The 12,588-nt window shown below is 33.0% G+C and overlaps 1 protein-coding gene across 1 annotated transcript in view; it reads right to left on the bottom strand.

Annotated features, from left to right (window-relative positions):
• The window catches only part of NEK1 (NIMA related kinase 1), a 96,540-nt gene that overhangs the window by 25,245 nt on the left and 58,707 nt on the right, over positions 1-12,588 (bottom strand). The window contains exons 20-25 of the mRNA XM_054576064.1: positions 12,016-12,090; positions 11,351-11,446; positions 7,834-7,920; positions 5,872-5,937; positions 5,564-5,792; positions 2,664-2,816 (exon numbers count right to left, since the gene is read on the bottom strand). Of these exons, the coding sequence (XP_054432039.1) occupies positions 2,664-2,816; positions 5,564-5,792; positions 5,872-5,937; positions 7,834-7,920; positions 11,351-11,446; positions 12,016-12,090 (706 nt within the window). The remainder of the gene's footprint in view (positions 1-2,663; positions 2,817-5,563; positions 5,793-5,871; positions 5,938-7,833; positions 7,921-11,350; positions 11,447-12,015; positions 12,091-12,588) is intronic.

Raw genomic sequence — 12,588 nt, 5'->3', positions numbered from 1 at the left:
GTCACACTAAAACACTGAGTAGCAGGAACTGCCCCTGGTTCCATTACCTTCCTTAGGAAAAAAGTGTGTATAGGTATTTGTAAGCTGTTTTACCTCTTACTTCTTCCTAGTCAACAGAGAACAAAACTAGTGCTGCTCATGTTTTGAAATATCTTCCCTTCACCAACAAGGCCATCAACAAATTGATTCTGGTAGAGGTCACATTTGTGTTTTCACTCATTCAGCCTTACTGTTCTGCTATAAATAATGTCTACTGATATCAGGAACAAGAATGTCAGCGAGTATCATTATTAAAAATTACTTTGCAGGGTCTAAAAAAGGCAATAAGAAGAAAAAAATAATCTCAATAGCCCTGGCCAGTGGCTCAGTTGGTTGGAGTGTCATCTCCTACACCTAAAGGTTATGGGTTCAATCCCAGGTCAGGGCACATACAGAAGGCAACTGATGAATGTCTCTCTCTCACATAGGTGTATCTCTTTCTCTCAAAAAAAATCAATAAACATATTCTTGGGTGAGGATTTAAAAAAAAAAACAATGTAAACTGTAATTGAACAATAAAATTTTAAAAAAGCAACAAAAAAGCTTTGAGATAAAGTGAAAGATACAGAAAGACAAAAAAGATCCAAAGTACACACAGTGAAAGTCCTTCAGAAGACTTAAGGAACAAAACAGAAAAGTATAACTCATGAACACTTTCCTAAATTTGGTGGTGGGAGGAACACTATGCAATGAGGAAAACTACAAAACTCTGATGAAAAAGATAAAAACAAAATAAAGTAACTGAAGAGATATTCCATGTTCATGGATAGGAAGATTCAGTATGGTCATGACATCCGTTCTTCCCAATTTGATCTATGGATTCAACACAATCCAAATCAAAGTTCCAGCAACCTATTTTATGGGTATTGACAGACTGATTCTAAAGTTTATGTGGAGAGGCAACAGACTCAGAATAGTCAACATAGTATTAAAAGAGAAGAACAAAGTTGGAGGAATGATCTTATCCAACTTCAAGACTTAATAAAAGTTACTGTAATCAAGAGAGCATGGTACTGGAATAGACGAATAGGTCAATGGAATAGAACAGAGCTCAGAAATAGATCACATAAATATAGTCAACTGATCTTTAACAAAGGATCAAAGGCAATTCAAAGGAGAAAGGAAAGCCTTTATGATAAATGATGCTGGACAACTGGACGTTCAAAGGCAGAGAAAAAGTACTTAGACACACTTCACAAAAATTAACTCAAAGCTGATCACACACCCAAATGTTAAAATGCAAAACTATAAAACTCCAAGAAGGTAACAACAGAAAATCCTGAAGACCCTGGGTTTGGAAAGGACTTCTTAGATAGAACAACAAAGACATACTATATGAACGAGAGAATTAATAAAATGTACTTCATTAAAATTAAAAACTTTTGTCCTATAAAAGACACTATTAGAAGAATAACACAAGCCACAGACTGAGAAAAACTATTTGCAAAATATGTAAATACATAAGGAACTGTTAAAATATATAAGGACACTTAAAACTCAACAATAAGAAAACAACTCAATTAAAAAATGGGCAAAAGATATGAATAGACACATCAGCAAAGGAAGTATACAGATGGCAAATAAGCATATGAAAAGATGCTCCACATAACGTGCCATTAGAGAATTGAAAATTAAAACAGTGTGATACTGCTACATATCTATTACGATGGCTAAAATTCTGATTATGTGGAACAACAGGAACGCATTCATTTCGGATGGAAAGGCAAAATGGAAGAACCACTTTGTTAGATAGTTTGACAATTTCTTAAAAAACTAAACATATTATTACAATACAATCCAGCAATCATACTCCTTAGTATTCACTCAAATGAACTGCAACACTATGTCCATACAAAAACCTGCACACAGATGTTTATAGCTATTTAATTTGTAATTGCCAAAACTTGGAAGCAACCAAGATGTTCTTCAATAGGTAACACACAAACTGCAGTACATCCATACAATGCAGTATTATTCAGCACCAAAAAGAAATGAGCCATCAAACTATAAAGACATGGAGGGACACACATTCATGCCTAGACACAACTTTAAAAGATACTACATTCAACCTCCTCTTCATTTGAATAATCTTTTAAATTTGAAAATACCTGTTTCACATGCATACAAGATACTCTTGTTTATGCATAGTTATAATACCAAGACCCAACACACTCATGGATCATAAATGTTTTCCACACCAGAACTCACCTTCCTGTCCTAGGGTAATGTCTGTCGTACCTACCACATATATCTTTTAGTCAACCTAATTCCTGAATCCACCCTAAAACATACACCATTCATTTCAATACAATGCTCCTATATCTTTCTTAATATAAAACATCGTTCTGACAATTCTACTTTTCTGGTTCTCCTCATACACATTTCTTTCCCTTTCTTTCTATCTCCAGATCCCATCCAGGGTATAACAGATCAAAACTCCAGATTACCATTTGAGACAATTCCCCAGAAAATAAAACCATTCTTCATCTAACTGGAAAACTACTAAAACAAAACAAAACAAAAATTCTATTGCAAAAAACTTACTTGAACACATCTTAAAAATACCATTTATTTTTTTTAGTAATATTACTTCCAGTATAGAAAAACAACTAGTTTCTGCTTACCGCTTGTAATGGTTGTGTTTTCTAACAGTTCTGTCTGAAGTTGTAGTTCAGCTTCTCCAAGTATCTTTAGAACAGAATCTGTAGGGCTTTTCCCCCAGACTCTTCGTGGCAATCCTCCAGGATCTAATTTAATAACCTCTCCCACTGTATATTCTATAAAAAAAGATACAAAAATAACTTCAATGAAATAATGTAAATGGCATTATAAGGCAGATTTGAGGTCTTTTATTCAACTGAGTGCTTCATGAGGCACAAAGAGTATATGATGACGGTGCTTAAAAAAAGACTTTCATGGTAATGATGAATGATAAAAAGAGGAAAAGCAACTGATATTAGTAATGAAAAGCATATCTGTAATTGCTTTTTAAATACTAAAGAATTAAACTCTAATTTTGGGGACTATAAAAATAGATAAAACATATGTTTCTATATAATTTTTACTTGAGAAAATGAAAAAAAAAAAAAAAGAAACCTAGGATAATTGAGCAATTATTTGGAGGATTACAAAACAAAGATAAAATATAAATTAACATCTGTTCTATGAATTTAACTGGAGAGAAATGGAAAATAAATCCTAAGATAAATGTACTTACAGATTAAAAGTAGAGAAAAGTATATCTAAGAAATTTTGTTTTATCTACCTTAAGTAGGCAACTGACACTTTCTTTTTGACAGTAATTTTGGGTAAACTTTAAAAATAAAATTTAGGAAAGCAAAAAAATGGAAAATTATCTATTGATGTTTGAATCTTTATAATGTCTGTTAATATATTTAGCAGTAATAGATAAGATAGGATATAATTTTGAATATTATAGGGTATAAATTATATGAACTTTCAATGGTACCCAAATACTCATTGATACAAATTTTTGTGTACCAGTTCTCTGAAAGTAACTACCTACAAATTAGCAGGTAATAATCAGTTGGTACAGCCAAAATGATTACCAGCAGGGAACCAATTTTTTTTTAAAGATGGTTAAAAAGAGTAGAGAACTGAAAAATAGACCTACGACTTACAGTCACTTGGTGTTTGAAAAGATGTCAAAGCAATCCATGGGGACGGGGGGGTTCGCTAACAAATGAAACTGAATGTCCACATGAAAATACATATACTTTATTGCAGTATATTTCAACACAGGAAGGGAAAACCAGGTGGACCTGGCTGTCTCTCCGAGCAGCACTGACAGAATTGGGAGTCTAGGGCGGCGAAAGTGGCTAGTGTTGGCAAGACAGAGTACTGAAGAGTAGAAAACCACAAGAACAGAGAACTTGGGAGAGCTGCAAAGAGTCCTTTTGAGTCTTACGGTGATTAAGACATGTGTGAAAAAATTAATGTAGTCTAGAAAAAAAAGAGCACCTGAAAGGAGTAGAAGGAGCAAAACTTGGGAGTTTACACAGGACCAGAAACGGTTCCTATTCCCACTAATCAGAAGAGGAAGCCTTATAATTCACAAGGCATCAAGGACATTACCCAAGAAGGTTTTTGACTCAGTAAATGGAGAAAAATTAGCCACAGACTAAACATCGTTCTGGTTCCACCTAACAATGCTTAAAAGCAAGAGATAAAAGGGTCAAGCTATTTACAAGTAAGTGAACTATGTCTCAGAATCAAAAAAACGCTTATAGAAATGCAAAAATGTATAGCACCTGCCAAAGTAAAATTAATTGTTTGGCCTCCAAACAAAAACTACCAAGCCTGTACAGGAACAGGAGAAGTCAACTTATAATAAAGAGAAAAAAAAAAGTCAACCAATCAAGCCCTGGCTGGGTAGCTCAGTTGGTTAGAGTTATCGTCCCAATATGCCAAGGTTGTGGGTTTGCTCTCTCTCCAGGGGACATACAAGAAGCAACCAATGAATCCGTAAGTAAGTGGAACAACAAACTGATATTTCTCTCTCTTTCTCCTTCTCTCTGTCCCCTTCTTTCCTTCTCTCTCTCTAAAATAATAAATAATAAAAATAAAAAATCAACTAATCAAAACCAACCAGAAAATGATAGAGATAGTGTAATTAGTACGTAGGGACATTTACAATTGTCATTATGACTAAATTACATATGTTCAACAAATTAGAGACAAGATTAATGATTATAATTAGAGATAAAGAAAACATTAACAAGATCCATACTGAACTTCTAGAAAGGGAGGCTGGAAAAAATTATGGCAATTCTCCAAATCTGATGAAAGCTATACATTCACAAATCCAAGAAGCTCAACAAAACCCAAGCTAAAGAAATATGAATAAAATAGCACAAAGTTACATCACAATGAAATCTACTAAAATCAAGGCTTGGGGGAAAATGTAAAAAGCATTGAAAAGAAATAAGGCACATTCATACAGAGGAATAAAAAATAAGAATAAAAGAAGACTCGCATCAATTTGTTGATCCACTTATTTATGCATTCATCAGTTAATTCTTGTATGTGCCCTGAATGGGGAATGAACCCACAATCTTGGCACATTGGGACCACAGTCCAACCAACTAAGCTACCCAGCCAGGGCCAATCTTCGCTCTTTTTTTCTTTTTTAATTCTTACATGAGGATACCTTTTCATTGTTTTTTTGAGAGAGAGAGAGAGAGAGAGAGAGAGAGAGAGAGAAAGAAACATCAATTGGTTGCTTTCTTATATGTACCACAACCTGGGACTGAATTCACAACCTGGGTATGTGCCTTGACGGGGAATGGAAGCCCCAACCTTTCGGTCTACTGGACAGTGCTCCAACCAAATGAGACACATAGGCCAGGGCAATCTTTGCTATTCTTAAAGTTGAATACTTTTTCCCATTTTTCACAGATATGTGAAATTCTTCCAGCTTCTTTCAATCCCTCTAAAGTGTTCTTTCCTTCAGAGTTTACATGTGTGCTAGACCAAAATAGGATATAAAAACTTTTATACGTACTGTCAGTTGCAAAGAAGGATGTAGTCAATGTAAACTCATCCAGGGGAATCACAAGTTGACCTCCTGCCTCCCATTTCTTGCGATCAGATGAAACAGACTTTTCTTTTTCATGCTTTTTGTCATCTTCATGAACAATTACTTCATCTGTATCAGAGTGACACTTCTTCCCTTTTTCATCTTCTTGAGCTTTAAGATTTTGATTTAATCTACGCAGTATTTCTCGCTTACTCTAAAACAGTTAAAATGCTATATTTTATGGTGTATATGATTAAGTAAAATGGCTGAAAAAGAATGAAAATTATACCTACTGAAATAGCATTGCTAGTCTTTTGTATTTCTTCCAAGGTTTCCTGGGTATCAGTTAAACTTCTGTCCTTTAAATACAGATAGTTTCAGGGTAAGAAATAATGTTATTTTAAAAGTCTACCTTAAAATTTAAGATATTATTGTTACTTTTGGTTTTCATTAAATTGTTCCTTGTGAATTATTTTATTCCTGTAAATGTTAACACAACTTCCTTCATTATCAGCAGTGAGAAAGAGTTAAATATGATTGAGTAATAGGCTAAATATATAGTGCAAGGGCCAATTCTCAATTATTTGTCATACTTTTGGATTGCTGATCACATATTTACCTATATGATGAATTAAGTAATTCAAGATAGGCTGTTATTTTGACGCTTTGTGTTATATATATATATATATATATATATATATACATACATATACACACACACACACACACACACACACACACACACACACACACACGTGTGTGTGTGTGTGTGTGTGTGTGTATTCTTATTAAGCAATACTACTAAACATAATTGAGAACTGGCTTTTCTCTCTAAGCAAAGAGAGTAACAATAGTGAGTTCTGAGTCCCATGTACTAATGATAATATAAATTCTGTCTTTTGATTAGTAAAACCACAGCAATCTTAGACACCTAGCATTTTTAAATATATAAAAAGAAGAAATTAGTAGTTAAGAAAGCAAACGTATCTGGAAGACTCAGCATATGGAAAATCAATTTTCAAGTTTTAAGTAAACAATATTTACCAAGAAAACACATAAAGAAAAACCATTTAGTTATATGGATTACCTCAAGTTTGTAGTATTTGAGAAAATACAAAAAAAAAAAAAAATAGAATGGTCATTTTTAAAGCAATACAGGACTGAGACAAAGAGTATTTTACCCAGTAAAGTAGTCAGGAATTAGCAGTCGCTACAATCAGAGAGATGAACAGCTACTTGAGATGTGAGACTGGGTACCAGGAGGGGAACCACACAGTGGTATCTAAAGTTGAAGTGAACAATGTAGCACATGCAAAGTGATTATCAGAAAGATAAGAAACTAAATCTACTTGAAGAACAATGGTTTCTTCTATCGAGTTCTTGAGTGACCAAGAAGCTTGTATTTGTATTTTCCTACTCAGTCTTATTTTAAAAATTAACATAAAAGTGTAAAAATTGGTGTAGCAATAACACAGTGTTGTCTACAAAAAATTAATGAAACTCAACAATTAAAAGGCACAGACATTAACTACCAGGAAAGGAGAAAATCAGGTTAATGTGTTATATTACATGATTCAGGAGACTTTTTCCCTTGTGTCTGATGAATTCTAGACTGAAATTTCACGTTATGATCCCATTTCCCTTAATCCTAAGAACAGACTTTTCACAGTTTAGATGGCTACCTGACATTCTTCAGAGTTTAAAACTCTGTGCTCGCCCATATATCTGTGTTTTACATATGGCATTACAGAGATTCAGAAATAGAAGGTGAAAGAAATAACTGATGCATTAAGTATAATTATAGAGAGTCCGCTAACACTTGCTATGCCAAAAAAATTTTAAATAAATGTAAATATGTCTTAAACTTTATTTATAGAATTAATTACTTTAAGTATCAACAAGATATTTTATCTTCAAAAGTGAATTTTTGTTAATTGTGAAAGCTGGCACATAAAAATGTTTTTGCTTTATTTTTGGTATATTTGTATATATATTTTATTTGTTCAATATTATTTTAAAGTAAAAGAGAGAGAACGAGAATCATTTTAATATGGTTTTAATCTACCAGGTGGTCCTAGATATAAAACTTATGAAGCAGCAAAGTTCCAATATTCAGAGTACATGCACAAAAATCTTATGAAGTAATTTTTTCCTAAAAAAACTAATGGAACATTAGAAATTAATGTAGTTTCATTAAATTAAATCCTTTTCATAAGCTTTTGACTTTAGGGAGTTTTAAACTTTAGGGAACTTACCATACCCACTTCTTTCAAAGCTGAAGTCACAGAAATAACAGATCTCATCTGCTGCTTTGACGGAGAGCCACCTGCTTCATGCTGCCCCTAAGGAGGAGACATATCAGAATCCTTTACTCCTTTAGACACCAACTATAAAAAAGAATTTAAATATGCATTGGGAAATTTATATTTGCATGAAAAGATAAAAGGTATATAAGATCATTGTCTGTTAATACACTCCATCCACAGTAGTTTTTTTCATTCCTCAATTTTCATAATGCAAGACAATGTGCTAGTTCCTGAAAGATCAGTGAATAAAGAAAAACATCTCTGGCCTCAGGTATAAACATAATTAGGTGTTATGCAAAACTAAATCATTCTTTTCCACTGCATTACAATGTTTCATAGACTGACCTTAAAAAACAAATGGGCTTCTAAAAGACTAAATGTTAGTCCTCTCACTTTTATTTTCATCCATTACAACATTTTGTGGAAAGAAAAAAATATTATATTTATTAATCTTACACTTAAAAAATGCTTCTGTAATTGTTCAAGTTTGGTACAATCTTCTTAAAAGTTTAAACATCAATCACCCAACGTAAGGGCCATCATTACAAAAATGTCAACATGAATGAGAACGGAAGAATAGGTACAGCGAATATTTATGTCCTTAAAAATATCATTTGTTGGCCCTGGCTGGGCTGCTCAGTTGGTTGGAGCGTCATCCCATACACCAAAATGTTCAGGGTTGATTTCCGGGCACATAACTAGGTCACAGGTTTGATTCCTGGTTGAGGCACGTATGGGAGACAACCGATCGGTATTTCTCACATCAATGTTCCTGTCTCTGCCTTCTTCTCTCAAATCCATAAACATATCCTTGGGTGAGGATTTTTTTAAACTTGCAACAAAGATAATACATTGACCTGAAAGTTTCATAGCTCAAGTTAAAAAAACAAATTGCTTTAGGAGCCTAATTTATTCTAGCCATTGTATTACTAGGTTCAAAAATTCAAGACTTTTCCATAAAAAGTTTTTAAGTTATCAATGTAAAACTGAATTCATTTTATGTCAATAATATTATTTGCTAAAAAATTAACCAGCAGTGCCACCAAATGACAAAACTCAAAATTTCACCAAATAGTGAGGCCAGGTTTACAGACACATGCAACTATCTGTTTACCATTCTCTTGAAGCATAGATAAATACAAATACTATTTCATCTGTCTACACCGAATGACTGATAAGGATTTAATGTATGTCAGAAAAATATCAAATGACCTGCTTTCATATTTTGAATATAGAGCAATTCCACATGTAATTTTATATAGCCTAAAGATAGTGCATGGCCAAATTTTCTCAAATTCATAGAACTCTTGTCTTGAAAGAACCAGAAATACCAAATATTTGTATTCAAATAATTTTGCTGAACTAGTATTGCTACAGTGCATTTATAACAGTATCTAAGGAAAAGAACATCACAAGGCAGCCAGAAGGGGGTAGTGTTTCCACCCTGGGGGAGGCCTATAGGCTGCAATGACAGTTCCAAAGAATGGGACAAAGAAGCAGAAATGAAGTAACAAAAAAAGAAATTAAATAGGAACTCATTATATTCAAAATATAGTCTCTAACCAAACTAAGAATTTCTCTAATTCTATTTTTCATTGAATTTTGATTATTAAATACACTGTACCCTTTTTAAAAACTGTGTATCTTTTTTATATGTTTCACTCACAATATGAGCATATATGTTAGCTGAAAAAGGCAACTCGATATTATTTGAGGGAAAAAACCTATCATCATACATTAAAATTATTTTCCATATTAAAGTCCTATTTAGTACTACAGTTTTTACCATTACATATGTCAGAGAGAACTTATAAAATCGGATACACATGCCGAAGATTTAATAATTAAGGCAGTTATTCTTACCATTTGTTAGATCAAAGATACTTTTGAGAATCCAATGAAAGATATGTGACAACACACATACAAACATTTAACTAGCATTTCAGAAAGTTTAATAATGCTAACTCCAATTCTATCTTATCATACATAACAGAGAAATGAATGAAGTGCATTAATTAAAGACAAGAAGAAAATATTATCCCTATTCTTATTAAACATTGTCCTAGAAGTTCTGGCCAATGCGGTAAGAATAAAATGGTAATACAAGGCACAATTTAATAACAGCAGAAGAAGTTAAGGTGTGTAGTGCATACAAATAAAAAGTTTGACACTGGGTATAACCAGATTCAAATCCCTGTTCTGCACTTACTGGAAATGTGACCACACCTAATTGTTTTATCCTTTCTATACCTGCTTTGTAAAGTTGTGAAGAATAAATAAAGCAACACATGTGCCATGGTTATAATGTGCCTGGCATACAATAAACAGCAAATAAATTGGAGGAATTATTGCTATGATGTACACCATGACTACTTGTCAATTATATAGTCTCATCTACAAACCCATAAAATGAACTGAAAATTGGTAGAATAGGTAAACCCACTGCACAAGAGATAAGCAAAAACAAACAAACAAAAAAGCCCCAATAATTTTTCTAAATATCAGCAATATTCTGTCGGGAAAAGAAACCTATAAATAGAGAAATAGAATTTTAAACTGTCAATAAGTAATTGTTATAAGAAATATAACAATATATGTTTAAAATAATCAAAATTGTGATGTAAGAGATATAAAAGGAACAATTAATAATTTTAGATAGTTAACACATTCCTGGATAAAGACTATTATAAACATACCTGTTCTTCTTAAGCTAATTTTATGCTTAAAGTAATACTGATCAACATTGCAAAAGGATTAAAAAAAAATTACCCTAAAATATATCTGATAAATAAAAAGAGAGCATGTCTTGGCCAGATAGCTCAGTTGATTAGAGCATCGCCCTGATACACCAAGGTTGTGGATTCGATCCCTGATTAGGACACATATAAGAATCAACAAATGAATGCATCAATATGTAGAACAACAAATTGATGTTTCTCTTTCTCTCCTTACTCCCCTTAAAATCAAAAAATTAAAAAGAGAGAGTGAATAACATATGTAAAAAGAAATAAGGGATGAATGGTATTAGAAATTAAAATATATTCTAAATCCATACTTACTAATACAATGTGCTATTGGTAAAACAGACAAAGAATGGAGAAGCAAGTGTGATGTATATATACTTTAGATTCATTCTCTAAAGTATATATAAAGATTTATGATATCTTAAAGGTAACCCATCATAAGACGCTAGGACTTTGATTAGCTACTTGGCAATAATAAGTAAATAAATCAGGTTCTCACCTTAAATCAAACCCCGAAATAATTTCCATAGAGATCAAACTTAGATACGAAAGAGAGAGAGACAGAGCAACAGAGAGAAGAACAAGAGAGGGGAGGGGGAAGGGAGAACTAATAGGAATTCAAAAAGACAAAAACAGGGTTACAAAATTACAATGCCAAAATACCACCCAGTAAGAGATACGAGAGAATTAACACAACCAGGATTAACACAACACAATCTTACATGCTCTTCCCACACTTTCTTTTCTCTCTCATAGGCTTCCTTTCTCTTCCGCTCCAACTGTTCTTTCAGTACAGCAGCACGTGCACTTGCTTGGGCCTGAAAAGAAACACAACAAAATAAGTTACCAGAAAGAAGGGCATACGCTTTTTTGCTTTTTCAGGTCTATAAAGACACTTACTTATTAGCCAAAAAAGAAGTGTGTGTGTGCATGTGTGTGGTGTTTCAGGGTAAAAATATGAGCTCACTCTGTATTCCCACCACCTAAACCAGGGCTCAACAAACAGCAGCTGCTCGATAAATGCTTGCTGAATGAAAATGAATGCAGGTACATTCTTACAGAAATACAGATGTAAAAATTTTAAACTATAATTATTATACATAAACTTCATTTTTCTCCACAGAAATGAACTATTACATTTTTCATTTTTAAGGTTACCATTTTTTCTTTTTAAGGTTACTTATGTGATAATTTCATATATTTATGTTATGGTTTAATCAAATTGCTCTCCATAAATATGACATAAAGTGTGAAAAAGAGTTATTTTTCAGAAACTGAAAAGTAAGGGATAAAGGGGAAAGAAAAATTAAGGCAAAAGAATTGGTGACTGAACTACAAAAGACTTAACACAATTCTCTTAGATTTCAGTTTTCTCTATAGTCTATACCTTAAAAACTTCAACTTTTTTACGCCTCACATCAGTTTTCCCACTTCCTTGTTCTTCAGAATGATCAACTTCTCTCTGTAAAATAAGTGGACAAGCAAACCACTTAGGATAGAACCTCAATTCAGTGCAGAGCTCTGTAGAAGAGAATATGAATAAACCTGAAACCTGTATAATTTTTTAACCAGTGTCACCCCAATAAATTCAATAAAAAGAAAAAAAATAAAAACAAAAAATATGTGAAATGATTAATTGATTGTTCCACATTACTAATTTTTTCTCACAGCTACATGTGAACTATTCACAACTATTAAATTTTATGGACAATGAGGAAAAAGATAAAACAAGAATGATAGAAAGTGTACCGTTTGCCCTGGCCAGATGGCTCAGTTGGTTGGAGCACTGTCCTCTGCTCCAAAGGGTTGTGGATTCAATTTCTGGTCAGGGCACATACCTAGGTTGCAGGTTTGATCCCCGTTTGGGGCACGTACAGGAGGCAACGGATCGATGTTTCTCTCTCTCTCTCTTTCTCTCTCACACTCTCTCTAAATCCCTCCCTCTCTCTCTAAAATCAAT

Source organism: Pteronotus mesoamericanus, unplaced genomic scaffold, assembly GCF_021234165.1.
Source record: "Pteronotus mesoamericanus isolate MK-2021 breed Mesoamerican mustached bat unplaced genomic scaffold, CSHL_Meso_final contig_32, whole genome shotgun sequence".
Lineage (NCBI taxonomy): Eukaryota > Metazoa > Chordata > Mammalia > Chiroptera > Mormoopidae > Pteronotus > Pteronotus mesoamericanus.
This window is presented reverse-complemented; position numbering and strand designations above follow the sequence as displayed.